The sequence below is a fragment of the Pteropus medius genome, unplaced genomic scaffold (genome assembly GCF_902729225.1).
Source record: "Pteropus medius unplaced genomic scaffold, Ma_sr-lr_union100, whole genome shotgun sequence".
Taxonomy (NCBI): Eukaryota; Metazoa; Chordata; class Mammalia; order Chiroptera; family Pteropodidae; genus Pteropus; species Pteropus medius.
The window spans coordinates 10,159,025-10,186,144 of NW_024349225.1; the positions used below are offsets into that span (position 1 = coordinate 10,159,025).

The 27,120-nt window shown below is 45.8% G+C and overlaps 1 protein-coding gene across 1 annotated transcript in view; it reads right to left on the reverse strand.

Moving 5' to 3' along the window:
* PAPPA2 (pappalysin 2) overlaps positions 1-27,120 on the reverse strand; it is a 207,421-nt gene that overhangs the window by 116,982 nt on the left and 63,319 nt on the right. Inside the window, exons 3-6 of the mRNA XM_039881111.1 lie at positions 20,738-20,883; positions 7,993-8,286; positions 6,082-6,274; positions 2,501-2,622 (exon numbers count right to left, since the gene is read on the reverse strand). Coding sequence (XP_039737045.1) covers positions 2,501-2,622; positions 6,082-6,274; positions 7,993-8,286; positions 20,738-20,883 — 755 coding nt within the window. The remainder of the gene's footprint in view (positions 1-2,500; positions 2,623-6,081; positions 6,275-7,992; positions 8,287-20,737; positions 20,884-27,120) is intronic.

Consider the following 27,120-nt stretch of genomic DNA (forward strand, 5'->3'; position numbering starts at 1 on the left):
TCTTTCATTCCCTAAGATTGCCCCTGAGCGGCCCTGCCAAATCACTGTCACCAAATCGTAAAACCATACGCTGAAATCTTTTCGGCTCACGTGTGTGTGAGCATAGGTCAGTCGCTACATGGAGAGAACAGTAGGCAGGAAATAGAAACACTAATTCTTGAGTGGGGAAAAAATGGGGACTCAGTAGCCAAGCAAAAATGTAATCGCGAAAACTCAAATATCGCCAACATATTAAGGGTAGCTCTGTGGAAAAACAATGCAAACGAGATGCTTTTCTTTTATATCACGTGAGGGGAATTGAAAGAGAATGCTAAATTAGGAATCCATCGAGTCCGGCTGTAATAGGCGCTGTGGCTGGTCTTTTTAAGCCCTGATTTCCTCATTTATAAGTACTATTCAACCCCTGCCTTACTAAGTTAGTGTAGAGCTATACAATATTCCATAGAAACATGTGCAAACTGCATTTGCAAAAATAGTATTATTAGCCCTGCAGGATTTGGAAAATAAAGAATGTCCCAAAACCCAGAAGAAACAAGCTCAAGTATACGTGTGTGTGTGTGTGTGTGTGTGTGTGTGTGTTACAAGTTATGGTCCTAATTGTTTTTTACCTATACTGTGGATCCATTCATTCATTCGTTCATTCAACAAAATTTGACTGTGTATCTGTTTATATTTGGCACTAACCTAGGTGAACAAGAGAGATAAAAGGTCTTGCCCTTATATATCTTACAGGCGGTGCAGCCACAGATGAAGAGGTGTAAGTGTAATTCCAAGTGATAACGGCATCGTTGAGGAAAAATGAGAACTGGAGAATGATGGGGTGGGGGCTGTTTTGGGTTGTGCAGCCAAGGATGTCCCCCCCACTCCCCAGAAGATGACATTAATGCAGGGACTGTGCCTGGCGCGGTTTGCCATCCCCGACAGCATTTAGACAGTGCTGGCTCTCAACAGGTGTTCATGAAGGGCCGTCAAATACGCTTTGATCGTATCTGTGAATACGTGCGCTTGCGCATGCTCTGCTGGGGGGTTCGCTTACTTTCACTGTGTATATTTCGAACGTGACTTGGTCCTTCACCTTCTCAAAGCAGAAGAAGACCAGTATTTCTTAGCATTTTCTGACAATCATCTGAAAATGCTAGCAGAGTAAAGGCCTTTGAAAGCCGATGTGAGAGCAGCATTGTCCGTCGGAAAGTTTTTATTACGATCTCAGATTAAAATATGTGAGAGCCCTGAAAGCTGACTGGCTCGGATGGCCTCGAGACACAACACAACGAGACTCGGAACCCAGGACTTCTAAGTCTTTTCACCTCTACCAAATAATTTGAACAATTTCCAAGAAGTATGCAGAAAAAAGTACAAAGCCAAGGAGTCAAATGGGCATTGAAACACTAGCACAGGACAAACTGTCTGCCACAGAAACAGTCTTTTACGAAATGCCCATCTCCAAACGAGTCCGATGCAGGGCTGATGTAAATTTCACAGCCACTTTCCACTCTTTCCCCAAAACTTTCAGTTGAAAAGAGTCCTATGAGATCAATCTAGTGAACCGTCTCCCTCCAGATGTCTCCTCGAGGGTCCTGTCGTTCCGGTAACTGGGAGCCCAAGGAGATTTCTTGGAGACAGTGTGGACTCTTAGACCAATGTTCCTTTTTTCTTGTCAGAGTCAAGAGTGCAGGCTCACTCAAATAGGATCATGTCCAACACATCTCGCTGAGTAGCTTTTAGGATCTTAAAAAATAGCAAAAGAGAACGATGATAACCAGGCAAACACCGAATGGAGATGGTGGATCAACTCAAGCCTGAAGAAGGCGCTGACACTCACACCAACGGCGTTTCCTGCACTTGGGTTTGGATAACGTTCAGGCTCTAATTAGAGGCACTGATGTATATATGTGACTGAATGTGTGACTGAGAAGTGGGGTTGAGGAACAGAAAAAGGGAGTTAAAACATTTCCCCCTCCCAAAGCCTAGCGTAGATCACGTCCAAAGCACAACCAGTACCAGTGAATAAGAGACTCATAAAAACAGCCGAAATGAGAATGATCAGTTTGGAACACCTAGTCCACCCCCGCCCCGCACAGACGGGCTCTGCCAGCGCAGGAGTGTTCCCTGTGCTGTTACTCTCCTGAGAGGAGTGACGGGTCAGCTTATGCTGTCATGTGGCAAGGCTGCTCCATGAGCCAGGATGCTCTAGATGGCCTGAGCTATCTCATCCTGGGGTCACCCCCGGGTCAGCTGACTTACCCATCCCTCCGTCCTCCGCGCTGACCTCTACTTCACCACAACCAACGAGTGTCCACGGTAAGCACACGTGGGATGTCTGGCACACAGAGGTGCCGGGCAGAGGCTTTCCCAACAAATCTCTCTCTCACACACGCACACACACACACACACGCTTAGCACACACACACAGGCACATGGGGTTGCCTCTCCCTCCTTTACCTCCACCCCCATTCTCAGCGGTCACCAAAGTATAGATGAAAAAGCCATGGTCCTTTACCCACTGCCTCCTCTGGAGTCCAGTAACCCGAGGAGTCGCACACACGCCTAGAGGAAGCCGAGTGTACATACTGACGGAACGTCCCATCTTCGGCGCAGGCGTCACACACGCTGCCCAGGCTCCTGGGAAGATGGAGGGGGAGATGGGGGGACTCCGTCAGATAAACTTGATAACGAAATTCAGAACTTTGGGGAATGGGGGAACGGTGACAGGTAGCGAGACTCTAGGGGGAATACGACTCTCCCTCAACTCAATTCCTTCTTGTGTAGACCTCGTCTTGGCGGAATTCACAGCGACACGGAAAATCTCCAGGCTGTGGAGCAGAAGTTGTTAGCGAAGTCGTAAAGGAGGCCAGCGGACATGAAAGTGGGCAGGTTCTGTCCTCGAGCGTTCAACACAAAATCATTGCAATCCGAATCTTTCGACAAGAAACTCCCTTCTATGCTGACACTCGATGAGCCCTCCAAAGCCCCCTGCTTTCTCCCACCTAAATCAGACAAGTTTTGAGTGAAATTATTAGCTATACGTGGCCTCGTGTTTTAAACTCCCTACTTTTAATCCCATACATAAAATAAAAGTCGTGTGAAATGTAACACTCCCGGGCTCTCCATCGTCTGTGGGGACACGGCCGAGCTCCTTATCATGACCCTGGGCCCTTCGCAAGACAGCTCCGCCACAAGCCTCACCAACGTCAGTTCAGTTCTGTCGTGAACTTTACGTTCCCACCGCCATGAACTGAACATCATTCCACAAATACTTCAGGCCCTTCACACGGCTCTGTGAAACCTGCTGTTCTCTCTCCTGCCCAATAGCCTTTCCAAGACCCTCTGCTTGGCAAACTCCTACGCCCCCTTCGAGGCCCGTCCAAATGTGACCTCTGTCGTGGCATTCGGTCTGACCTCTGAGCGGCCGGCACTCTCTCCCTGGGGCACCCACTGCACCTTCGGGCTCCCATCTGAGGGCATCGCTCTGTGGAACGGAGAATCCCGGTCCCCATTCCCTCCCCTCTGCCTGTGAGCAGGTCCAGGGAGAGCCCAAGTCTCTCCACGCCCCGCAGCGGGCATGGGGACCGGCCCCGCAGTCCCTCTGGGGAGCGTGTCATATGGGCGCCTCTGAAACTATTCCTACGCCGATGGAGAGCTCTTCGAACACCACGTCTGGGGTAACTGGAGCTAGAAGAGGTGACCACAGCTAAATAACAAAGGAAGTCACTGGATGAGGCTTGTCTCTGATGCTGTGGCCCTTTTCAGAAGCCCAACTGTGAACGATGCATCTGAAAATGGAGGCATCGAATCGAGGTCTCTCACCAGGAAGGGGAGAAAAGTAGAATCTTGTAAGATATTCTAGAAAAACAGTATTGGTGAGGAGGGGTCACAGTTAGGCTGCCAGCGCCTCCTATACCGGGCACGGTGCCACCAGGCGCTTTTCATAAGTTATTTCTAATCCCCGTAAGAACCCTATGTTTACAGACGAAGACGCTCAGGCTCAGAGAGATTAAGTAAATTGCCCAAGCTCACAACGAGCTGCTCGATTCCTTTGAGCAAGTTCCCAAACACCAGCAAGTGTCCAGAACTTTGGCGACGACCAGGCGGCGTTCGGTCCAGCCTCTGCCTGCGGTGGGCACTCACTGCTGTGTGGCCTCGGCTCCAAACCACGCGTCCCGGATGCACCAGTCCCCCTGGGGCCGCTGCCGCGGCCGAGCATGTGGTTGGGCTCCTTCCCGTCTGACATAAGCATCCCAAATACGCACGGGGGGGAGGAATAAACAGAGCTCCCCGCCTGACACAAATCGCTGGGCGTGTGACGTGAGTGCCCCCGGCACGCGTGTGGGGAGGCCTCCGCGCGGTGGCCCACCTAGCGGAGGAAAGCAGGCACGTGGCAGCCTCTTCTGCCAGCAGACTCCCGGCGAGCCAGCACTGGTGTCTGCTCTAGCGTAACGCTTGCACCAGAGGGAGGACCGAGAGAGTAAACTGTTTACATGTGCTGCAGAAACGGATGTAACGCTCTCGGTTTGCGCATGAGCACGGAGGACTCGCTCGTGTGACCGGAGCTGCACGAGGTCACGCTTGCTGCAGGAGGGTCTGACACACGTCACACAGACACGTGCCGACTCACAAGGGGAGCCCACGAGAGCCTGGGCGCTGATGACAATCGAAAGTGCTTGACGGGATTGCGGGCTCCAAGTGATGTCATCAGGGTTTCAAGGACAGGTGCCAAGATGTCAAAAGGCCGGGAACACCACTTGGAAAAATGATTCACTTGCTCCCCCCCCCGCCGGTTGCTCCCTGTCTGTCGTCTGTCTCAGCTTTCGGCGAAACTGGAGTACGTGGAAATATGCTCCAGGGACAGCCAGCTCCTTAGCTTTCCCCTGACACACAGAGGGGAAGCGTGACACACAGATGAGGGGTATCTGCCTGATAAATGGGAAAGCTCTAAATGAAAAGAACTAATATGTTCCATGTTCCCCATTTCTGAAGTTCCAGTGGGTGCCCTGAATTCACCCCTATTTATTGTGGTATCTTGGGTCAGCACCGTGTGCTTCTCTATGCCTCCAATTTCTCACTCATATAGCAGGAGTCGTGCTTACTGCAATGACTGAAGAAGACATTTGCAGGTAAGAGATCTAGCACGATGCTTCACGCACGGAGTGACCAAAGAGACAACAGCGACCCCTGTGATTTAGAGTGTGGAGGCAGGTTCTGAGAGCCAAGAGCCGAGAGCCTGCACGGGTCACAGATGGGGTCCTAGACCTTCTCGGTTAAACCATACGCCTCCATCCGCCCATCAACTGTCAGGTGTCATCTTTATACTAACTTCTCTCCTTTTTACAAAAATTTCCCTGGTGTTCATTTACATCAATATGCAAAGGATGAAAAAAAAACTAATTTTCGATATGATTCTCTTCCATAAGCATGTGGTAGGTGTCTCTTGTGGCAGGCTAAGAGACAAGGAAACGAAAAATAGACCTGTCCCCAAGGAGCTGCTATTTGAGTAGGGCAGATAGAAAAAGGCACGGATAATAGTAATTCCACAAGACAGCAGCCATACGTGGGGTAGGCACTAGGTCCAACAGGAGGCAGGGAAAGTACTAGAAGTGCCCACATAACCCAGTGAACCCCTGATGAATAGCTTGAGGAAGAGGGTAGCCTGCCAGCCACCCACCCCCAGAACTGCCTGAAGGAACACGTCCCTCCCCTCCAACTCCCTGTGCAAGTAGCAAGCCTCCGTCCCACCCTTACACCAAGGAGGAATAGCTGGGCTGGACAGGTGGCAAATGCCATCTCAGTTTTGTCAGTTCATCTTTATCATATCTGTCGACCTTTACACAGCTCCCGGAAGCCTGCCAAATGTGACATTCCGAAGGAAACATCTGATAGGCCCCTCGCCATGGAGCGAGCACACGCGACGGGCCTCTCACCATGGAAGGTGAGGACTGAGCAGGACGGAGGAGGCAGCCCTCAGCAGCGGCACACCTGTCCAGAGTTCCAACCCTGGGCTGTGAGAACACATCCTTCCCTTTGTGCATAAGAAATGCCACAGAGGAAGTACAGCAGCTCGGCCATGGCCAGTGCCTTTCTCACCTGTCATACACGACTCCACTGATTGGAGGCAGCCAGTGGATCGTAAGGGACTTGCTGGTCTGCCCGACGACCATGGGGGGGATGGGAATGGGGGTGGGCTTCTGGCTTTGACTCCACTGTTGGTATACAAGGTCCAAATAGCAATGCATTCGGGCCACCTGGTTAGGAGTGAAGCTGTCAGTGCAGTCATCATCTGTGGAGAGAGAAAAGGGAACAGGAGAGATGGAGATTTTAAGCTGCAAAATCCACCAAGGCAGGGATAAAGTCTGCCTGTTCACACCCGAGTCACCAGCACCTAACACCACACCCCACACCTGTTAGGCTCCGTAAACGCCTGTTGAACGAACAAATGTATTCTGTTTCAGAAGGTGTCTAAGCTGGGAGTGGGAAAGAGAAGGCAGAGAGTGGCACCTGTTTCTTTCTAAAGCAGGGTCCTTGGCTGGACTGGCCCAGGGTGAGCCCAGGGGTACAACGCTGCTCTGAGCTGATGGCTGCTGACTCAGGAAACCACAAGATGGCAGTGTTTCAGCACACGGCCTTTTTATTTGGGAACATTTGTGGAGTTGCAGACACCTGCTTTATGCCCAGTAAATTTGGCCAGGATTAGTGAGTACTCAGCGGGGACGCTCAAGGGAGACAGCGCCAAAATGTCAAGGAGGCCACAGGACTGGGCATGGTGGTCTCGACATGACTTTTGGAGCTTGCAAAATCTCCCTAGTAGTGTTAAAAAGGGAGTTAGCTTAGTTTTAGGGCCTTTTTCAATGAAAGCACACCACACACGGCCCCCTGCTTGTTAAAAGTTCCCTCTTCCCACTTCAAAGGCCTTACCTAAACAGCTCTGCCCCGCACTGTCTGGTCTCTCTACCCTGGCAAGGGCTGCTGGGTCCTTGTTAGGGAGGAAGGGATGCTGGTCCTTGATTCAGCTAAATTGTACATCAAAATGAGACTTTGATAGGAATATATTGATTGATAGTTTGCAGCTGGGACCAAGTCACTACTCTTTCTTCCCTTCAAAGGCATGACCAAGGTCTTAGTTTGTGTGTGTGTGTGTGTGTGTGTGTGTGTGTGTGTGTGTGTGTGTATAATATATTTATATATGTTTAGATAGTGCTAGAATTTATCACCAAACAAGCCCCTAAATCTTATAGAAAAATTACCCCGTTCCTCTGCCACTGGAATAAGTCATGAAATCAAATCAGTTCTTTTCAGGGATAAATGATAAATTTGAGTCCAGTATATATTACTTTTTTGCCAGAAACAAGGAAGATGTGAGGGGACAAGGAAGAAGCATAATCCAGGACGACAAGGACAGAAAATATAGTTGTTCCCAAGGCCAAGAAAGTGTCATTTTTTTTAATGAGATGACACCATGTGGGGAAGCTCAGAATCAACGCTTGGCTACTGTTGAAAGAAGAGAATCTGATACTTTAAAATAACGTAAAATGAAAAGAAATCCTGAGCTTAAAATTAACCAAGGCCATTTTCTTGACCAACTCTAAAAATAGTACAAAGACCCAAAAACCTCTTTTCCCATCACTATTACACTTTCTTTCAGAATAAATGCCTAAGGATGTGGGCAAGAACAAGAATAATCAAGTCCTAGAGGTCAAAGGGGTCTCAGGAGAGCTTTTGGCTTTGTTCCCTTTTCAACCATCCAAGACAGACGCGTGTTTTTCTTTTAATCTCTAGCGGAGGAGAATCTAGTCAAGAAGACCCTTTAATACTTCGATATTTCTTTAAGGTCTTCAAAGACGTGACAAAAAAGAATACGCCATGATAAACATACTTCAACTCCCTGGCACAAATGGCTGCTTGATAATCCTCTCCAGCTCCCACACCTCCACCCTCCCAGCCCCCAAAGTCACCATGTCATCTTAATAGAAGACAAACACGTCGAGACCGTCGCGATACCTGTATAGCTCATATAGTTGCTGAACGGAGCTCCTGGGAAGTGGGTGACGCCACAGGTGTCATTGGTAGGCTCTGGGTCCTGGCACAGCTTACTCTTGGGAGTAGGGGCAGTGTCGGCACAGAGGTCTCCCGTCTCCATGGATGGCACTGTCTCCCTACAGGGATCATCACAGGATTCTCTCTCACTGACCCCTTTGAAGACGTGGTAGAGTCCCAGGACATGTCCCACTTCATGGATCATGATATTGGTATGGCCAGGCATGCCGTAATACGCTGGGTTGAGGACCACGCCACCTGCAATAGAAGGTTCGGGAAACTTCTCTCAGCGTGTAATGAAAAGCAGCCCTCTGATCCTTAAGTCTTCTGATAAACATCAAATGTTCAATTTCAGCCTCTAAGGCGACACTTTATAACTTCCAGTGGCATCAGCTCCTGCTCTTCCCTCCAGCCACAAACACCCTCTGAACTAACCCATAAACATGTCTAACCTCTCTCATGGTGAGTGCTGAACTGGATGCCAGGGGCGAAAACACAGACCAGACGACATGACAAGGCCGGGGTCCTCAGCCCTGTCTGCGGTGGTTAAAATGTACAGATGTCCGAATGCCGGCCTACGTGAAATGCAGCCCGATATTTGAGGATGAGGTATATGCCCCAGGTTGAGAGCCGCCAGTCTAGGTGACAGCACGTGGGGTGTGGAGCCAGGCAGATCTGGGTCTGACTCCTGGCCCCTCCACGCACCAGCTCCGAGGACCTGAACAGCTACCTGACCTAGAACTCCAGTCCAGTGGTCTGTAAAGTGGAGATGACAGCACCACATTCTGGTTTGGTTTCAGCATTTGGCACATGGTAAGCGCTGAGTAAATGACAGCTGTGTTTGCTGCTTCTGATTTCACGACCACTATTCTGAAGGAGCTAACAACCACTGAGACGAAAGACAAGCCCAAGTGAACTATCGTGCAATTCAGAATGTTGCAAGCGCTCAGGACTCTCCTCCACCCTCAGTCCTCAAAAATCTGCCTGAGAACATCAAGGGAGGTGTTTCGGAGAAGAGGTCATTGCCCCCAGTCTGGGTTCAGAGGAAAGATCTAGCGGCATCGTCATAACCTAGTAAGAGAAAAGGCTAAAGACAGCTGAGTGCCCCACTCCTGGCTTCCAGTCCCTGCTTCCCTTCTCCCGGCATGGCTGGGACCTCTGGACTCTCCTCCTTCAGCTCCCAAACTGTCAGGATTAAGCCCATCCTCAACTCCAGGATCTGAAATGGGAAATGTCAACAGCTTGGAACCAATCCTCTGAGGTCCAGAGTCCCCCTTGGCTGTGTTTCTAGCTGACCCCACCCACCTGTCCCAGATCTGCCCCGCTTGCCAGGACTTGCTTCATCCACCCACCCGAGCCCTCGCTATCTCAACAGCCCGCTGCGGGCAGCTGGGCCTCCAGAAGGAGAGCCCCGCCTCCCTTTGCCGGATCAAACTCAGGGATCAAGACTCACTTCTGAATTCTCTACGATGCCCCACAGACAACTATGCATGTGGTTTTACAGGCAGGACACAATCACAGGGTCTGTGGTGCCACGCCCACTGGGGTCTCTAATGGGAAGCTCAGTCTGCCTTGGAGTGACTACCTTAAGGCAAAGAGCGGTTCCTAAACCCAAGTTCTAGTTTCTCCCAGTCCACTCACGCAGGCTGACATTAACCAAGCCCAGCCCAGACCTGTCCGAAGATACACTGTCCACTCCCCACCTAAAGCAGCGCTAGCCCTCAACTCCCTTTCTTTGACTCCCAGCAAAAGTTCTCATCCGCCAACGTTATCTTTTCTCTTTTTATGCAGTTATTTCTTACACATTTCTTTCATCTGAGCATCACGTCAACAGAAAGTTAATTTGAAAACAGACTTACTTCAGTAACACTCAGGGCGTGTAATAACACTCGGACAGACGTGGCATCCCACTTTGCAGGGAGCTGGGCCCGCGTCTGCACACCCCCGGGGCAGGAGAAACCGCCACGCGAGGCCACACGCCCGCTACGCTCTGCTCACTTCTCCGGCACGGCCTCCACCCTCACGTCATTCACCTTCTTCAGCCTCGTGCCCTCAGCACGCACCCCCTCTCCTCTCCCCGGCAAGCACTTAATCCCTTTCCCGCCTCCTCCTCTCCCTTCCCCCCACCTCCAAATGAGCTTCGGATTCAAAAATATATATAAAAATCTGCCCCAGAGAGGACTTTGAAAGGCTATAAAGTTCACCTATAAGGTTTCTATAAGGTTTAACTATTCACACTGAGTAGCTTTCCCCAAATCGTGTTCTTAAACTCTGGTCCTGGGTGATACTTTGCAAATAAACAACAACAACAACAACAACAACAGTGTATCAGTGGTTAAATATGCTCTGGGAAAAACATCCTCCTCCTGAAGATTTGCAGTGACACGAGAATTGTTATGTTAAAGGCCCTGAAAAGTCCTGCGGGCGATGAGCGGAACCTCTGTCTTCCAGATTTTTTTGAACACAGAACCTGTTTGGGGTAGGCTGCCTTCTGACACCTGTGGAATACTGGATTCCTTGAAGCCCAATTCATGACACACTACCAAACACAAAGAAAACTCCCAATCAATAGTCCTATTCTATCCATAAGTCCTAGCGCTGAGCAAACATCAAATATCCGTTCATTCTAAAGTCTATTATTTTTATACCTTAAACATGGCATAACGTGGTTTATTTGTTTTTACCTTTTTTTTTTTTTGACTCCTTTTGGTGAGACAATCTTGTGACTTGTCGAGGCATGAAACAATCTATGGCAGTGTGAAAATTCAAAATTCCTGATTTTAAGAAATTTTGGGGTTCCGTCAGTTAAAAAAAATCCACACACTTTCTCCTCTGAACCTGCCGCGGATTTTCAAGCAATTCGGACCCACTGCCTAGTAATCCTCATACTCTTTCTTTCCAGCACAGGGTGCTCTCCTCGTACCCTGTCACGTGCACAGGGTCCCCCACTGTCCTTCTCAAGCACTCTCCATTCCAACTAAGATGCGCGCGCGCGCACGCACACACACACACACAGTCATATACCCATGTAGGTAAGAGAAGACTGACTATTTCATGGTTTAGATCATAAAAGTTCTTCCACATTCTGATAAAAAAACACACACACACACACATGCACTTATGCAGAGGCTGAATGAGGCACAAAGACTTTTCGCCCAAAACCTAAAGGAATGCAAGACATGATAAATGATAAATAGAAAGCGAGCCCCCGGAATGGAGCCCCCATCTTGCCCACTCCACTACTGGGGGCTGATCAGGGGGGCCTGAGGACCTGTGAGACCCTGCCCCCTAGGGAGACTTGTGGTCCTTTTCCAGGACTGACTAAATAGGAGTATTGAAAGGGTAGAACAAAATGTCACTTTCCAGCACTATTCTATATTAATATTGAAATGAGCCAGCGTCATCTTCCGGCTCTGGCAGTTAACACTTCACACTTCCGCCGCTGTGATGAGCAGCGTGGGCCAGCCTCTGAGGGTAACTGGTGGGTCCTTACCCCTTCTCACACCGGTGGCCTTTGGAGTGACCAGGGATCCTTCTTTGGCTGTGGACACTCACTGGAAATGTACTGATCGTGACTTTTGGAAATGTTCCTTAGAAGCTCTCAAACCTATCTCCTCATCTGTCCAGTGGTGACCTCAATGGGTCATTATGAAGTTTGGAGCAGTAATGTAAACAAAGAAGCATTTATCTTATTTTCTAGAACAAAGTAACTCAAGATGTACATTAGACCATTTGTCCAGATTGGGATTGCTACGATGATGTGATGCAGCCTGGCCACACACGCTCATCTGCCCCCACGCCCGTCGGCTCCCTCCTAACCACCTTCATTCATCGAGAGAACAGAAGGCAGTCTGGCCACAAACACGACAGACCTTCCAGAGCAAAACCGGGCACCGCCAGGCAAAGCAGACAGACGCCCTCACGCGACGAGCTCTGATTCGTCCCCCAGCTTCTCAGACTTGGTTGCCATGTTGTTCTGATCCTGAGTCCCATGGTCCCCTAGAAAGGAGGCTCGGACAGAGCTGCAAACAGAAAACTGACCGTTCTCTTCACAGAGGACATACTGGCGTTCAAACTTATTTGCAGTAGCCTGAACTTAGTGATGGTAGGAGAAAGGAAACATATGGGATCGGGACTGTTGGCCTCATTCTTCGTAGACCTTGCTGGTCGGTCAGATTTATACGGGACACCTTTTCCCTGGAGCGCCAACAACATTTTCCTTCCTGCTTCTCTAATTATCTGCTTCTCACATAATTACCATGTCCTATACCCCAAACCACTGTTTTTTCATATTGTTCCTCTTCACCTTGGGGGATTAAAACACAGATGAAGAATAAACTATGGTGGTAGAATGGGGGGGCTGGGACTCTCTCCCTCGTAAATGAATCCCTTCCTCTGTGCTCTCTGCTCTCACTGAGACAGGAAGGAGAAAGACACGCCAGGATGTGGTTTCGACTCAACCTCGGCCCCCCAATCTTCACTCAGAGACACCGTCCGACTCTCTACCTTCATTCATTCACCTCCCCAACGCCTGTCCTACAAAGCTGCCTGGGGACCAAGGACAAGACCAGAAGCACCTACCGAGGGAAAAACTTGAAGCGGTAGTGTGGCTGGAGGCACGACATTCTGGAAATGCTAACATTTCACTCCAGTGCTTCCTCGCTTTCCTCCCCCTTCCTCCATTACGAGTTCAGGAAGCCAGACTCTCCTACAAACACTCGTTACCACTGAAGGGGGTACAGGGCAGAGTGCAAAGCAAGGAAAGGAGTCCTTTGCTGGCTGTGAAGTTTCCAGAGACGACGCCATCTGGGCCCTGGGGAGCCCCTTGGTTTAGCCAGCGTGTGGGATGAATAGAGGGTAGTGAGCCTCGCCTCATGTCACCAACTTCACCAACACATCTCAGCCTAGGAAAGGCTCTCCTGAGCCGGGGGAAGAGACAGTGGGATAAAAGGGAAATAATGGGAATGCACAGATGGCGGTGGGTTCCGTAAAAGTGGATTGTACTCTACCTTCTGAGACCCTAGTAAAGGGATAAAGATTCAAAATGGGTACATGTGACCTGACAGCGAGAGCTCGTGCCCCGTTCCAGTGACGGATTCCTGGGCAAGTGGCCTAGTTCTAGAGGAGAATGGCTGACCAGTGAGGCGAAGAGGGAAGGGTGACCAGCGACTCCTGGAGACGCTCTGAAGGTGGGACCTGTGATGGGAACAAGCGTCATCTCGGGTGGCCAGCACTGCCTGGTGACTAAGACAGAAAGGTCCTTTCCTCTAGGACCTTGGCATCGATAAGCCATCTCTACATCAGCTACAGCCCCAGAAAAAAAATCAAGCTCAACTGGCTACGGGTAAATTTCTACCACCCAGCAACACAGGGGCTCAAAATAGAAATGAAGTTCGATTATAGAAGAATAAATAAGACTTACGTTTCTTGCAAACCTGAATGTGCGTCCTGGGACTTGAACACAATACATGTCAGTACCACTAACTCGTACATAGAACATAACCTAAATGGGGGTTCCTGGATTTAGCAACTGGCAGCCACATGGGGCACAGCTGTTGCTTAACGGACTGGAGGGGGAGGGGGAGCACAACGGCCTTCTTCGAAGACCTTTCAGCCTTGATTATAAAGGGCGGACGAGCTCACACAGTAAGTCAGGGTTGTCGTGTGGTCTAAGGGATGGTGCAGGGGAAGTAAAGAGAGGGAAGTTGCTCATGAGAAAATGACATCTCGGTAGCGACAGCCAAGCTCCCAGACAGATGCCGTATTCTCGAGTTCCAACTGGCTTCTCCCAGCTTTAGGGCAAGACCGTCAGGGTGGCACGTGCTACAGAACACGAGTCCCAAAGCCACTTCCATTAAACAACCACCCAACCAAGCAAACAAAAACCTCAGGCAATTTGAGAAAAGGACACGCGTTGAAATGACTTTAAAACCTTTCTGTAAAACTTTTAGGGCTGAATGTTACATGCCCATAAAACACGGAGGTCGAGGGCTGGTCTGCAGGTGTCTACATAATCACTTCCAGTTACTGGCTAAAACACACTCTCCAAAATACGCTTTCCGTGACGAAGGGACAAAGCCACCAAAGTGCCTGGGGATCCAAGGGAGACGCGTGACTTCGGGGAAGGGCAAGCGAAGAAAGTGGCAGAGGTGGATCGATACGCAAAGAGGGGTGGTTTAGAAAAATCACAGGAGCTAGAAAAAAGCAGCATATTTTTAACAGAACCAGACCAGGAACCATTCGTCTCCAAATCTTGTATTGGCTTCTCAGCTTTACCGTCTGTGGGCTCATTGGGAGGAAGTCCATATTCTGGGCAAGACTAAAACAGGACAAGAATGTGTAGCGGGTGAAGATGCTGCTGTCCTTTTTTGTCTCCTTTTATACCCATCCAGCCACTCCCACCCCCAGCTGCCAAGCACCCCGGGCCCTCCAGCCACACTCCCACATCATGCAGCAAAGTAATCTGATGCTAAAAACTGAAAGTGTATTACGAAGGCATTGAAGACTTGCAATGCAATCTTCTCCATGCTTCTGGGTGAGAGCAGTGCTTCAAATACACACACACACGCACGCACGCACGCACGCACGCACACCCTCATGCCAGAATTTTAGGCACTACAGAATATGAACAGAATAGATATTTTCTATAATTCATTTCTTTACTTGGCATTTATTGAGCATCTGTGCTATGTCAGACACTGTTCTGGGAACCAAGGAATCAACAATTCCTAGGACATATTTTTAAAGGAGAGGTTTCAAGTCATCACATATAAAGGTGATTATTTACTCCACCTACTTATAAACCCATGAACCTACCTATGGGGCACCCCAATTTTAGGGCATGAGATTTAGACCCTAGGATAATTTTGTCCAAAGTTTTCAATATCCAAGAGAATCCACTCTGTTTGAAACTCCAAGGCACCCAGGTAACCCCACCTGCTGAAAGCCATCTTCTTGCACGGTGCTCGTCTTGTACATGTCGTGTAGCCTGTCTCTACAGGATTCTAGAGTTTCTCTTGATGACCCTAGAATTTCTCATATTTACATGGCACACTCCAGAGTACATGCCTTGCTTATTCCTCATCTCTGGGAAGAGCCGCTCTGCTTCGTATAGTGAAGAGAAGACCGGTGGTTGGGGACGAAATCTGTTTGGCTCTGGCCCAACCACTCAAAGACTAGTCACACCTGAGTGGCTGTCTTCTACCTGTGCCACTTATCAAACCATGGCTCTGCCTCAGCACCCAAGGCCTCCACCCGTGTGTGCATGAATGTGCCACAGCTGATGTAACAGCCTAATCTCGATATCAACTGTTTGATTAGGAGGAATTCAAGATTTGTCCTGAGCGACCTCTTACAAAAGTTCTAGGTGAGGGGAAGATATCTCACCTCTGAGCTCACCTCTGCCGCTTCCACCTTGCCCTGCCCCCTAGCAACCGGTGCTTCACCTTCCCAGGTATCTGCCACATCGGCTTCGCCTCATGACAGCTGCCCTCCTCCAGTCCAGTGGGCCCTGTGACACTCACCAACTCCGCTCAGCAGCTACCTGTCTCCCCCAAACTGCCAAACATCCCTTATTCTTTCCTTCTTGGACTTATAAGGAAACTCCCCTTGCTTCTGATAAGCTGTTCTACCACTGCAAGCATTTGGACCCCTAAACACACACTTCTTTCTCTTTGTAATGGAGCCAACATCTTTCCAGGGCACTAACATTCTGCAGGTAGGAGGTAAGGTGGGAGGCCGAGGGCAAACCAAGGAAGGCCAACCACAGACACGTGATATTTGAAGCTTCTATACTGGCTGCTGTTTCGAATGGAGCTAACATTTATTGAGGCCCTACTATATTCCAGCTACTCTTCTTCATGCTTATTACCCCGATCTTATATGTGAGGAGACTAAGGCCCAGAGAGGTGACTGCTCCAAAGCCCATCCGTTCCTATCTACGTGAGGCCACAGCCCATCCTATCATTCAAAGACTTAATTTTTCCTACAAGGGTCACATTATCTGAAGTCGTGAAGATCCTATATGTTTAAACCCCCATCACGAGCCAGGTTCAAGGTCCCTCCCACGTGGTTCTTGGGTTCCGTGCACACTGGGGCAGGTTGCTTTTGATCTGACAGGATGTCTGAATGTTCTATGGCAGCACATACGTCCCCTAGAACAATGACAAAGATGGCTGGCCTAGGACACTCTGCAGTGTCCAACTCCTGTGCCAGAGAGTGACAGGCTCTCCTCTGTAACCTGGCCAAAATGCCCTCATACTTACTTCAACTCTGCAGCAGCTGTGTTTGTGGGCCATGGGGGACTTTCTCAGACCTCCCTCTCCGCTGATGTCCGGTACACCCCTAAGTCCTGTCCCTCCTCATGCTTCTGTGGAAGCCCCTTCAGAGTCAGATTTGTAGAGACCCCAAACTCAGCACATCCAACACCAAGCCAGCTCCCCACTCACAACCCTTTTCCCGTATCTTCCTCCTCAGCACCACCGTCCACTTGGTCCATCAAATCGAACTCTTTCTTTCCCACCATCTACTTACTTATGGAAACAAAGGTTCTCAGAACTTAGAGTTATCCAATTTTTTAAAAAGTAATATAACAGATGCTAAATCTTATCTCGAGATAGCAATAATTACTATTCAACCCCAGACACAAGAATTAACTTGGAGGAGAAAAAATCATACTCATTTCATTAAAATGTGCATTTCCCATTTTGTTTGTTAGTCATTAATCAACATTTTAAATGTTGATTTTATAAGTTTTGAACAAGTAATCATTTAGAAAAGATAACTCGATTGCAAAGAAATTTTTAACACTTCATAACTTGCGATCGGGATTGACGTAAACACCGCATTTGTGATATTGTACTAGTTTTATAAGATGCTTCCATCGGAGGGAGATGGGTAAAAAGTATGTGGAATCTCTTTGTAAATATACAATTATCTAAAAATAAAAGGTTTAGTTAAAAAAAAACTTCTTATTATAAAAGAATTGATTTTTGCAAAATGTTTTTAGCAGAGAACTAGGTAACCAACTAAAGACTGAAAACGATATGTATGTATAAGCTACATTAGTATTAAGTTCTAAAGAAGGAATAGAATGGAAACAAATTGAAAGAGGAAAAAAGAGCAATCGATAATTTCTCAATGTTAAAAAAAGTATAAGGCCACACATTTTTTAAGTGAACGGCAGTGATAATCAAATTGTTTTGTTACTGAGGATACATTTAGAAGAGTAGATTTAAAATTTAGTTTAAAATGTTAATAATTTTAAATAGTATGCCAGAAATGTTATTATTTGCTACTATTTAAACCTATGATTAAATTTTCAGATGTTATTCTCAGACCATACGAGGGGTACAGAGTTTTTCAAAAGTCTTCCGGGGGGTACACAAGAGCACAAACACATTTGAGGGCCCCGCTCTAGCCAAGCACATTCCACTTCTAAGTGCGTCCAGGTTTTTAGCAATCTGGACCTTGGCATCCATCAGCTTGTTCACTCTAATGCCCTCTCATTGTCTGCCAAGCTAGTGTCTTTCGACTCTCCCCGCAAGCCTCAGCCCACTGGGAGCTCCTCCCCAATGCTCAGCACAATCACGCCCTTCCGCTCATGTTGCTGCCTGACCTCACGTGTGGTATCATCACACGGTGCCATAAATGTGCACTTGCATGTCTGTCTCCCAATTATTCTGTGCAAACCTTTAGGGTGAATTCCTTTTATGATTCTATCTCTGGTATTGCCACAAAACAGATTCAATAGTCTTTCTTTGAATGAATGAATGAATGAATGAATGAATGGATGGATGGATGGATGGATGAATGAATGAATGGATGGATGGATGAATGAATGATCATGAGCATTGTATTAATAGCTTACAAAAGGGCTGGCTTACCATTTGGAAGATATATTTTCATTTTAAATGCTGTGTACTAAGGCTAAAGATACTTAAACCACTGCACATCAGAGTTCAAGGGAATTCATTCATTCATTCACTTATTAAAAATTCTGCCCTGGGTTACCACAGTATTAAAAGTACAAAATTATGCTAAAAGGTAGAAATAGTATTGATGGCAAAGACAAATCACCTTGTCTTTTCATAGAGTCACTGAAGCCACTGATATTCAGAAATTGGATTCGCTCTTCAAAATTTCGGACTAGAGTATCTATCTGCTAGGTCACTCAGCTGACCTTCAAAATGCAGGGGTCTCACATGTTGACACAAACAGATAATCTTAAGTCTTGAAAAGGCTCTATTCAGAAAATTTCATCTCCCTCTATCACTCTATGCCAGTGGTCTCTACTACTCTACACTTGATTTGGGTCAATCTAATTCCTTTGTTCAATCATCGTTATGACTGAACAAAGGAAATAAATACAGACACAGGCAATTTCATATCGAGTCAGATCTGTCACCCATTCAGTCTCCTTGTCCACGACTGAAGATCACATCAAGTGCTGTGTTATAGAGGACCACGGTTATCCCTAAAATATTTAAGAGTAAAATATAAGTCTCTCCCGCTTCTTTTCAATTCATTATGGGCCAATAATTCATGAGATAATTCCAGAAACCATTTAAATGTAATACCTTCACTCGTTTATTCATTCACCCTTTCAATTCAATAAGAGTTCATAGAGCACCTGCTCTATGCGAAGTATTCCGCTTATGCATAGAGGTCACAGACCTTATTCAGATTTCACCAGCTCTTACATGCCTTCGTGTGTGTGTGTGTTTGTGTGTGTGTGTGTGTGTGTGTGCATGTGTCTCCATGCAATTTTATCACAGGTATACCTTTGTGTAACCAACACCACAATCAAGATACTGAACTGTTCCATCACCGCTAAGATCTTCCTCCTGCTTCCCTTTCTGTCAACACCCACACCTGTACCCCTTTCTCCTCACCCCATTCCTAAACCCTGGCAAGCACTAACTTGTTCTCTAATTTTGTCATTTTGAGAATACTACATACAGTAGTATCATACAGCATGTAACTTTTGAGATTTTTTCTTCATTCTGCATAATACTCTTGAGATCCATTTAGGTCATTCCATGGATTAACACTGTTTCTTTTTATTGCTGAGTACACAACATTTAAACTCCATTGTGCTATAGATGTGCTACCGCTGGTTTAAGCAGTTAGAAGGACACTTGTCATTTCTAGTTTGGGACTATAACAAATAAAGTTGCTATGCATATTGATGTAAAAGTTTTTAAATGGATATATGTTTTCGTTTCTCTAGGATCGATGTCCAAGAGTCCAATTGCTGGATCATATGGTAGGTGAATGTTCAGTCTTATCAGGAACTGCCAAAGTATTCTGCAGAGCGGCTCTGCCACTTTACATCCCCACCAGCAGTGCACAAGAGATCCAGTGTCTCTGCATCCTCATCAGCACTGAGTATTATCACGATTTTTTAAAAAATTTATTAAAGTATAGTTGACATACAATATTATATCAGTTGCAGGTGTACAACACAGTGATTAGACATTTATATACCTTACAATGTGATCACCACTCTAAGGCTAGTAACTGTCACTGTACAAATTTAATATGATATGATTGACTATATTTCTTATACTGTACCCTACATCCCTGTGTAGTTTTTATTTTAGCTACTGTTATAAGTATATAGTGATATATCTCACGTGGTTTTAATTTGAATTTCCCTAATGGCTAATGATATTGAACATCTTTTCAAGTCCTTATTTTCTATCTGTATTTCCTCTTTGGTAAAATGTTTGTTCATGCCTTTGTCCATTTCCTAACTGGCATGTTTGTTTTATTGTTGAGTTTTGAGGGTTCTTTATATTTTCTAGATATAAATCCTTCATGAGATGTGAGGTCGGCAAATATTTCTTCCAAGTCTGACGTTTCTTTGTTCATCTTAACTGAGTCTTTCTCTGAGAAAATGTTTTAAATTTTTATGAAGCCCAATTTATCAGTTTTTTTTTATATGGACTATACTTTTGGTGTTATATATAAGCGCTCTTCACCAAGCACTGGTCTGAAAATTTTCTAAGTTTTCTTTTAAAAGTTCTAGAGTTTTCTTTTTTATATTTAAATATATGATCTATTTGAGTTAATTTTTGTACAAGGTATGATATTCAAGGTTGAAATTCATTTTATTTTGCCTGTTGATGTCCAATTGCTTCAATACCATTTGTGGACAATATTTATTGCCTATCAATATCTGTAGCATATGTAAGAATATTACTTTTTTTATTTCTCATAGTAGTAATATATTCCTTCTCCCTCATATTTTTTTCCTTTGATCAGTCTTCCTAGAGGTTTACCATTCCTTTGCCTCTCTGTCCCCCAAAAAACTTTCGGCTCTGTTATTTTTTTTTTCTCGTTTACTTTCTATTTTATTTATTTCTTCCCTTATTTTTATTACTTCCTTCTGTCTTCACTCTTTTGGCTTAATAGGTTAATTTCAAAAAAAACATAAGATGGATCTTATTCCATGTCATCAATTTATTTACATCTAGATTATAGCTTTGGTCTAAAACATTCTGAGTATTTTCAATGTTTGCTCTAAAATCTCTTATTTGCATGCATTGGAACATTTTGACAGATTCTCCCCAAAGCCATTCTAAGCTAAAGCCACTAATTCATTAAGTTTATGTTTTTGCTTTCTTTTTTCCCCAAACTCACTTTCGCAAACTCCCTTCGGTCCTCCTCTTTTTTTAAAACCATATTTGGTCTCTACTTCACTTACCCAGGTGACTGATGGCTTCTTTGTCCCACGGCCAGGTGGCAGCACCTGCAAGGTCTTCCTTTACTGAGGTGGCAAAGTAGACATTGAGGAAGTGAGTACTGTTGAGCTGCAGAGCCTCCTTCAGCTCCTTCACGCTCATGTACGCCCTGGAGAGCATGCAAGAGGAGAAATGAGCACAGTAGATCACACGCAGAGCACGGCAGAGCCCGGCTCACCAAGCTCTGACGCTCCTGGCCAGCACTGCCTCTTAGAGGGGCAGGGACCAGACTGTCATGAAGATCATAACACACATTTGAGACATTTACTCCAAGGGAAATATAGCCCACCTTATTAGCACTATAACACTTATGTGAATACTCAGTATTTGACATCGTACTCCATTCTCCACTCTACACCCTGATTCTTCCTTCAAGGTACATCCAAAGACACTCCTAATTCTTTGCCCTGAGAATGACACCCAGGCCAGGGTGAGAAAGGCCTTCCAGCTCTGTCCCCGGCTCTCTGCATCACACCGCATGATCATTATTATGGTATGAAGACCAATCGAATCTTTAGTTCAGCATATGCTTGCTTCCAGATCTTTTAAAGAGAAATAGTGGCAAGGAAACATGAGTAAAAGAGGAAAATAAGGGATGAGTGATAGGTAGCAGAGGATATCATAAAGCTATTGCAAAGAATATTAACTGTGCATATGTGCATATATGTGTGTATGTAATATATACATATATATACATATGTATATGTATGTGTGTGTATGTGTGTATATATATATATATATATATAAAATTTCTCTTTGTAGTCTCTTAATCCATAGAAACTCTACTCTTACTCCAACTGCCTTATGATACCAAGTATCTTTACTGGTGGTCTTCAAAGCAACAGGCAATATTACGTTTGCACTTATGCCCAGAATTAACAGTCTATTAAAAACACATGCCCTGTGACCCATAAAAAAGGAAACAAGCATTTGATCTCTTCATAAGTTCACATATAATCAAAGACCCCCATCTTCCTGACATCAGTGAAACTTAAAACTTTGGCATGAACACACGGAGCCTCCACGTTCTCACCAAAGAGCTATTTTAAGAAGGAACAACTAACCCACGGCTCAGTGGCCCCTACGACTCACTGGATAATTCCCAAGGTGGCCACGGTCTGCCACTCCCAAGAGGAAAACGTTCCTATCAGAGCTTCAACTGGGCAGACAGTTCCCGCGACATTAGCTGGAAATTTCCTTTACAGATCCTACTTCATTGTTGCTCTTCTGGTCGACAAGCTGCAGACACGGAAATCTCCCAGCCCAGAAGCTCATGGTAGGACACCATGATGCTTCTGTTCTTGCTCGCTCTGCCTCCCAACCACGCTGTTGATGCCATGTGCTTAATCCACCATCGGATGTCCTGGCAAGGAGTACCCAAGAAAGAGCGATCCCAAAGAAGATTGCTTTTGTGTTCTTTGGAACAGGATAAAAGTAAAGAAACAAAACAGATTTTGCTATAGAACCGAAGATGTTTGGGAGAGAAGAGATTTGAAAAATACTCTTTCTGATTGACTTATAATATCTTGGAAAATAGTTCTCGGCCCCAAGAAATCATCCAAATTCCATGAGGCGATGTCAGATGCGATCACAGGATATTCCTTTTGCTGCTTTCTTGGAGACGCAGTGTTTTCTGGACTGATGCTTGGTCTTCCCCGAACGTCAGTCACATTCCCTTTCCCTTTCCCCTTTATTAAAAATAATTACAATTTCCTGCATTGACAAATTGATGGTTTGGAGCTGTGAGGACATCAAATAATTCTTCAATACAGAGATGTTTCAACAGGCCAGAGGAAAGGACCAGAGAGCAGGCAAAAGGGAAAAAAGAGAGAAGGGAGAAGAGAAGAGGAAAACGAAAAAGAACAGAAAAGCGGGCAGAGAGACGCCGAGGCTGGATCTACGCACAGCTTAGGCCACCGCGGGAGAAAAGCTGCTCCATTGCTTTGTTTCTATCCAGAGTTCCCATTAAAATCAGGAGTTGGTAACGTCATAGTTTTTTCTCTTTGCCCCTCCCTTATTTTTCCAAACCCGCCTGTTCCTCGCACAGTTTATTTGGGCTATGTGTGTTACTGGCCTCTGTCTGCCATTGACTAGTCTTGGTCACCATCCTTCTGTCCTCCTTCAACCCAGCAGTTCTACTAATTTCCCTCCAAGAGGCCTCCTCCTGCACCAACCCCGTTAGCTGCTTCTACTCACCCCTCTTTTCCTCCTCCCCCAACTCTCTCTCCAGCCACAAATCACCCTTCCAGATGAGAGTGTTTATGTCACGCCGGTGGCAAACTAGGGTGCAGTTGCTCCGACTTCCACACTCTCCAGAAATATAGACGGAAGTCAGCGAGTAGAAGAGAGAGAATACATTTTTAAAAGCCAGAAACAGTTGGAAATAGTCATTAATTGAATCCATAGAATCATGCCTTATTCGGTTGGAAACAAAGATATTTGTCCAGATTATTCCCTAAACCCGAAAGGGTAAAAATATAGATATCAGCGTGTCTCCTTTGCATGTAGAATGCCCCACCTACTGTAACACACGTACGCCATTTCAGAAATTAAATCAGAGCTAATGAAGACAAACACGTTAGCTCGTCAAATAATGTGACGAGATCCCGGCTTAGACCGAGGGGGCAAAGTGGATATTATTCATAAATTCAGAGCATAACATCTTGCTTCAGGAATGATTTATTAAGAGATAGACTTTCCACCCAAAAGAACTTAATATTCAAAGGGAGGTAAAACGATATTCACAAGTGTCATAAACAGCATAAGGGTCACGAATGGACAAGAACTGAACTGCGTATGGAAAGGGAGATGAGCTGCTTTCATCTGCTTAATTTCTGCCAGCAGCTCCCTTTACCATGTTCTCCACACTCTAGATTGAAATACTCACCATACACTTCTCCCTGTGGACTCAGATCAACCCAAGTGAAGCCGTGTATTGATTCTTATTTTAAAAAAGTCTCAGAAACAAGCTCTCCTTGAGGCTGACATATCAAGTTGTCATGGCCACTTCTCAAGTCTGTCGTTCCCAACTTTGCGATGGCAGCCTGAAGGTTAGATATCAACCACTCCCGGCGTCCGGTCCACCGTGGTCCACTGTCTCACAGACTTCCAACACGCTCGTTTTGATTTCTTTTCTTTTCTTCATTTGGATTTCTGCCTTGCTCCCTGACCACTGAGCCCAGCCACACTCCAATACCTAAGTGTGCGTATAAACTCCGATTCTCGCTTAGTTTCTGACTGAGCAACGTGAAAGGAAATAGAAGTAGCTTTTTGTGCTCTAGTTTAATAGTCAGTTGATTAACTCTTTTATAGACTGATAGAAATAATCCGAGAATGAAGCCAGGTAAGAATAAAGGTCCTGAGCTGTCTGAAGGAAGGTGAACCAGCATTGGAAACTGGCCTGTTGAGAAACTAAAAGAAGGATGCACGTGGGCCCTGAGACGGGGACCCCAGCCGCTTGCCAATCAGAGCCAGCCCCGCCCACAGCACGAGCCCACCCACATTCCACGGGTGGGAAGGCGGCCGCCACAAAAACAAAATCAGAAGCCCTCAGGCACCTGCCAATTCCCCTCGTTGAAATGTTGTGCCACAGATGGAATATTTTGGTTTGGTTGAATCTAAGCCTTCCTGTCACTGTGGTACACGATGACTCTCTACCCAGAATGCACAGAGGGTTCCTCCTTCACCCGCTTCCACTACCTACACTTTGCCAACTGTGCTTCCTCCGCTGACAATCCCCTTTGCCCTGCTCCCCAACCCTTTCACCGTGCTCACACCACGGGACTTACTGGTCCCTAGAGCACCAAGCTGGCATTCTCCCAGCTGCCCAGGGCAACTTCCAAAGTTCGTTTTTTGTTTTGTTTTGTTTTGTTGCCTTTTGACAAATTCCTCCTACTTTGGGGCACCCAGCACTCTACGAGGTCACTTCTCTCTGATTCTCCACTTCCTCTCATTTTCCCATCTGTTTGTCCCATACACATGGTGGGCTTTAAAATCTGGCTCACAACCTTCGCCTTAATCCCACCTTCTATCGCCTGAGGAAATTTCAACATTTATGGAAAACACCCACTGAAAACACGATCTTATTTCTGACTTCCTTATCTCCAGTGACCTTCGCAGATGCTTCATATATATTTTCTCATGTAAAACGCACAACAATTCGATGCGCTCAGCATAAATTACTTTATTTTTACAGGTAAGAAACTAAAGCTTACAGAGATAATCACATGCCCCAAACCACATAGCTTGTAAGTTTTAGAGGCAACTTTTAAACCTGACTTCTTCTAATTCCAAAGCACATATACTGTCTTCTAGACTTAAGTTGGTTTTCCTAATATACGTGAGTCACTGTGTTGGGCCTTGGCCATGAAAAAATACATAAGACATGACTCTTGTTTTCAAGAAGCTCGGACTGGTGAGGAAGACACCCACATAAACAGATCATCATGACACGAGGTGACAGGCACTATCATAGCCATGTGCACGAAATTATCTGCAAGAACAGAAGATGAGACAGAAAAATCAGCTTAGAGAACCTGAAGTTAAGAGGGCGTTGTGGAAGTTTGCGGCCGATATTACGAACTGGTTTGTGCACATCTACCCCACCCTCCTCCTAGTGTGACGTTCTGCTCTGGAGACAGGAAAGTTCAAGTCTACATTTCTCCAACTCTCTTGGACCAGGAGATGTGGCTGTGATTTAGTGTCTACCAGTCAGTTGTGCTCTAATGACAGTTAGAAGGTGACAGTGAGATGAAGACCTTACTTCCACCTGCTTTTTGTTTCTCTGTCTGCAAGCACGGCAGGGCGAGTGCTCTGGTGCCCGGCCACTAGCGGTGAGGGCAGGGAGAAGCAGGTGCGGGGCAAACATTGTGGCTGGTGTGGATCTAACAGGCACAGCGTGACTCAGCAATGGCAGCTGTGGTTCCCCGATCTCTGTGTTCCTGAAACCAGCAGTTCTATGGGGACCTTAGGGTTCCCCACTTTCTTGTCTGTGGTGGCGGCTCCGCTTGCAGGCCAGTTCTGCAGTGCTGTCCAGAGAGATATTCCTGGATGCCCAGACTCAATCCCACTATACTAGCCCTTACAAAACCTTGGTAACAACTAAATTCCTGTATTTAATCATTTTTTTGGTTACAATAGCTATGGTACTTTCTGTTTGCTGCAAGTAAATCTTAACAAATTCAGAGATGATGTTCCAGTTGTGTTTTCAATGTTTGATTTTAGTCCTCAAGCTAAAAAAGCCAAGGAAGATATATTCAAACACACACACACACACACACACACACACACACACACACACACACACCGAGACCAAAAGTAACTAGAAGTCCTGATGGAAGAAATAATGCAAGAATTATTTTCTTATGAATTAGTCTCCAGAATCATAAGATCCAAAGAAAGACCTGTTTGAGTGCTTATATAACACTTAACATTAACCTTTACATATAATGCAGAGGTGTAAGAAGGCTGAAGACTGCAAGATACTTCAAGTTCCATTAGAGGAAAAAGAAGAGATTTGGAAACTACAGACTAATGAGCTCGATGCTGATAATTCCAAAGTATTATTAAATAAACAAATTTTTACTACTGAGAAAGAGGCATTGATTAATTACCGGAACTACCATGGACTCACCTGAAAAATAAAAAATAAAAAAAATGACACACAACTAATCCCATTTATTTTATTGTTCTTTAGCTGTTTTGTTGGATCTACTAGAATGGGATGATGTCCTAAAGAAAACGTGTCTCGATTCAACAGTATACGTGATATATTATCTCTCATGAGACCTCGGTAAAGAGGGTGGAAGAATGTGTACAGTTATCAGTCCCCAATGACGCCCGAGGGGGTTGGTTCTCTGTGTTCACTCCTGTTTAATTACATAATCAGTGTCTTCCAAGAATTTATACAATGTAAGTTTATCAAATTTACAAATGACATAAATTGAAGACAGATAATATGTTGGATGGCAGAATAAAGATTCAGATAGGTCTCAAAAAGCTACGATTAATGGGGGTCAACTCAACGGGCAAAATTAAGTTTTAAAGGTAAAATTCTAATTTAAGCACAAAAAGAGAACACAATTGCTAAAATATAGTATTAAGGACTCAACCTAGCACCGGTAGGAAGAAAATGCCTATAGATCTCAGTTGCCAACAGTGTTCCGTGACTCCCTGGGGAAAATGTATATAGATCCCTAGGATTTAATCCTGAGCACAAAGACAGTGCCCTGACATGAACGAACCTGTGTTTAGTCATCCTGTCCTTCTCTGAGGACACTGGAGCCTTAGACGTGTCTGGAAGACGAAGACTGAAAAAGAGAGAGATCTAGCAAAAATGCCATGTGAA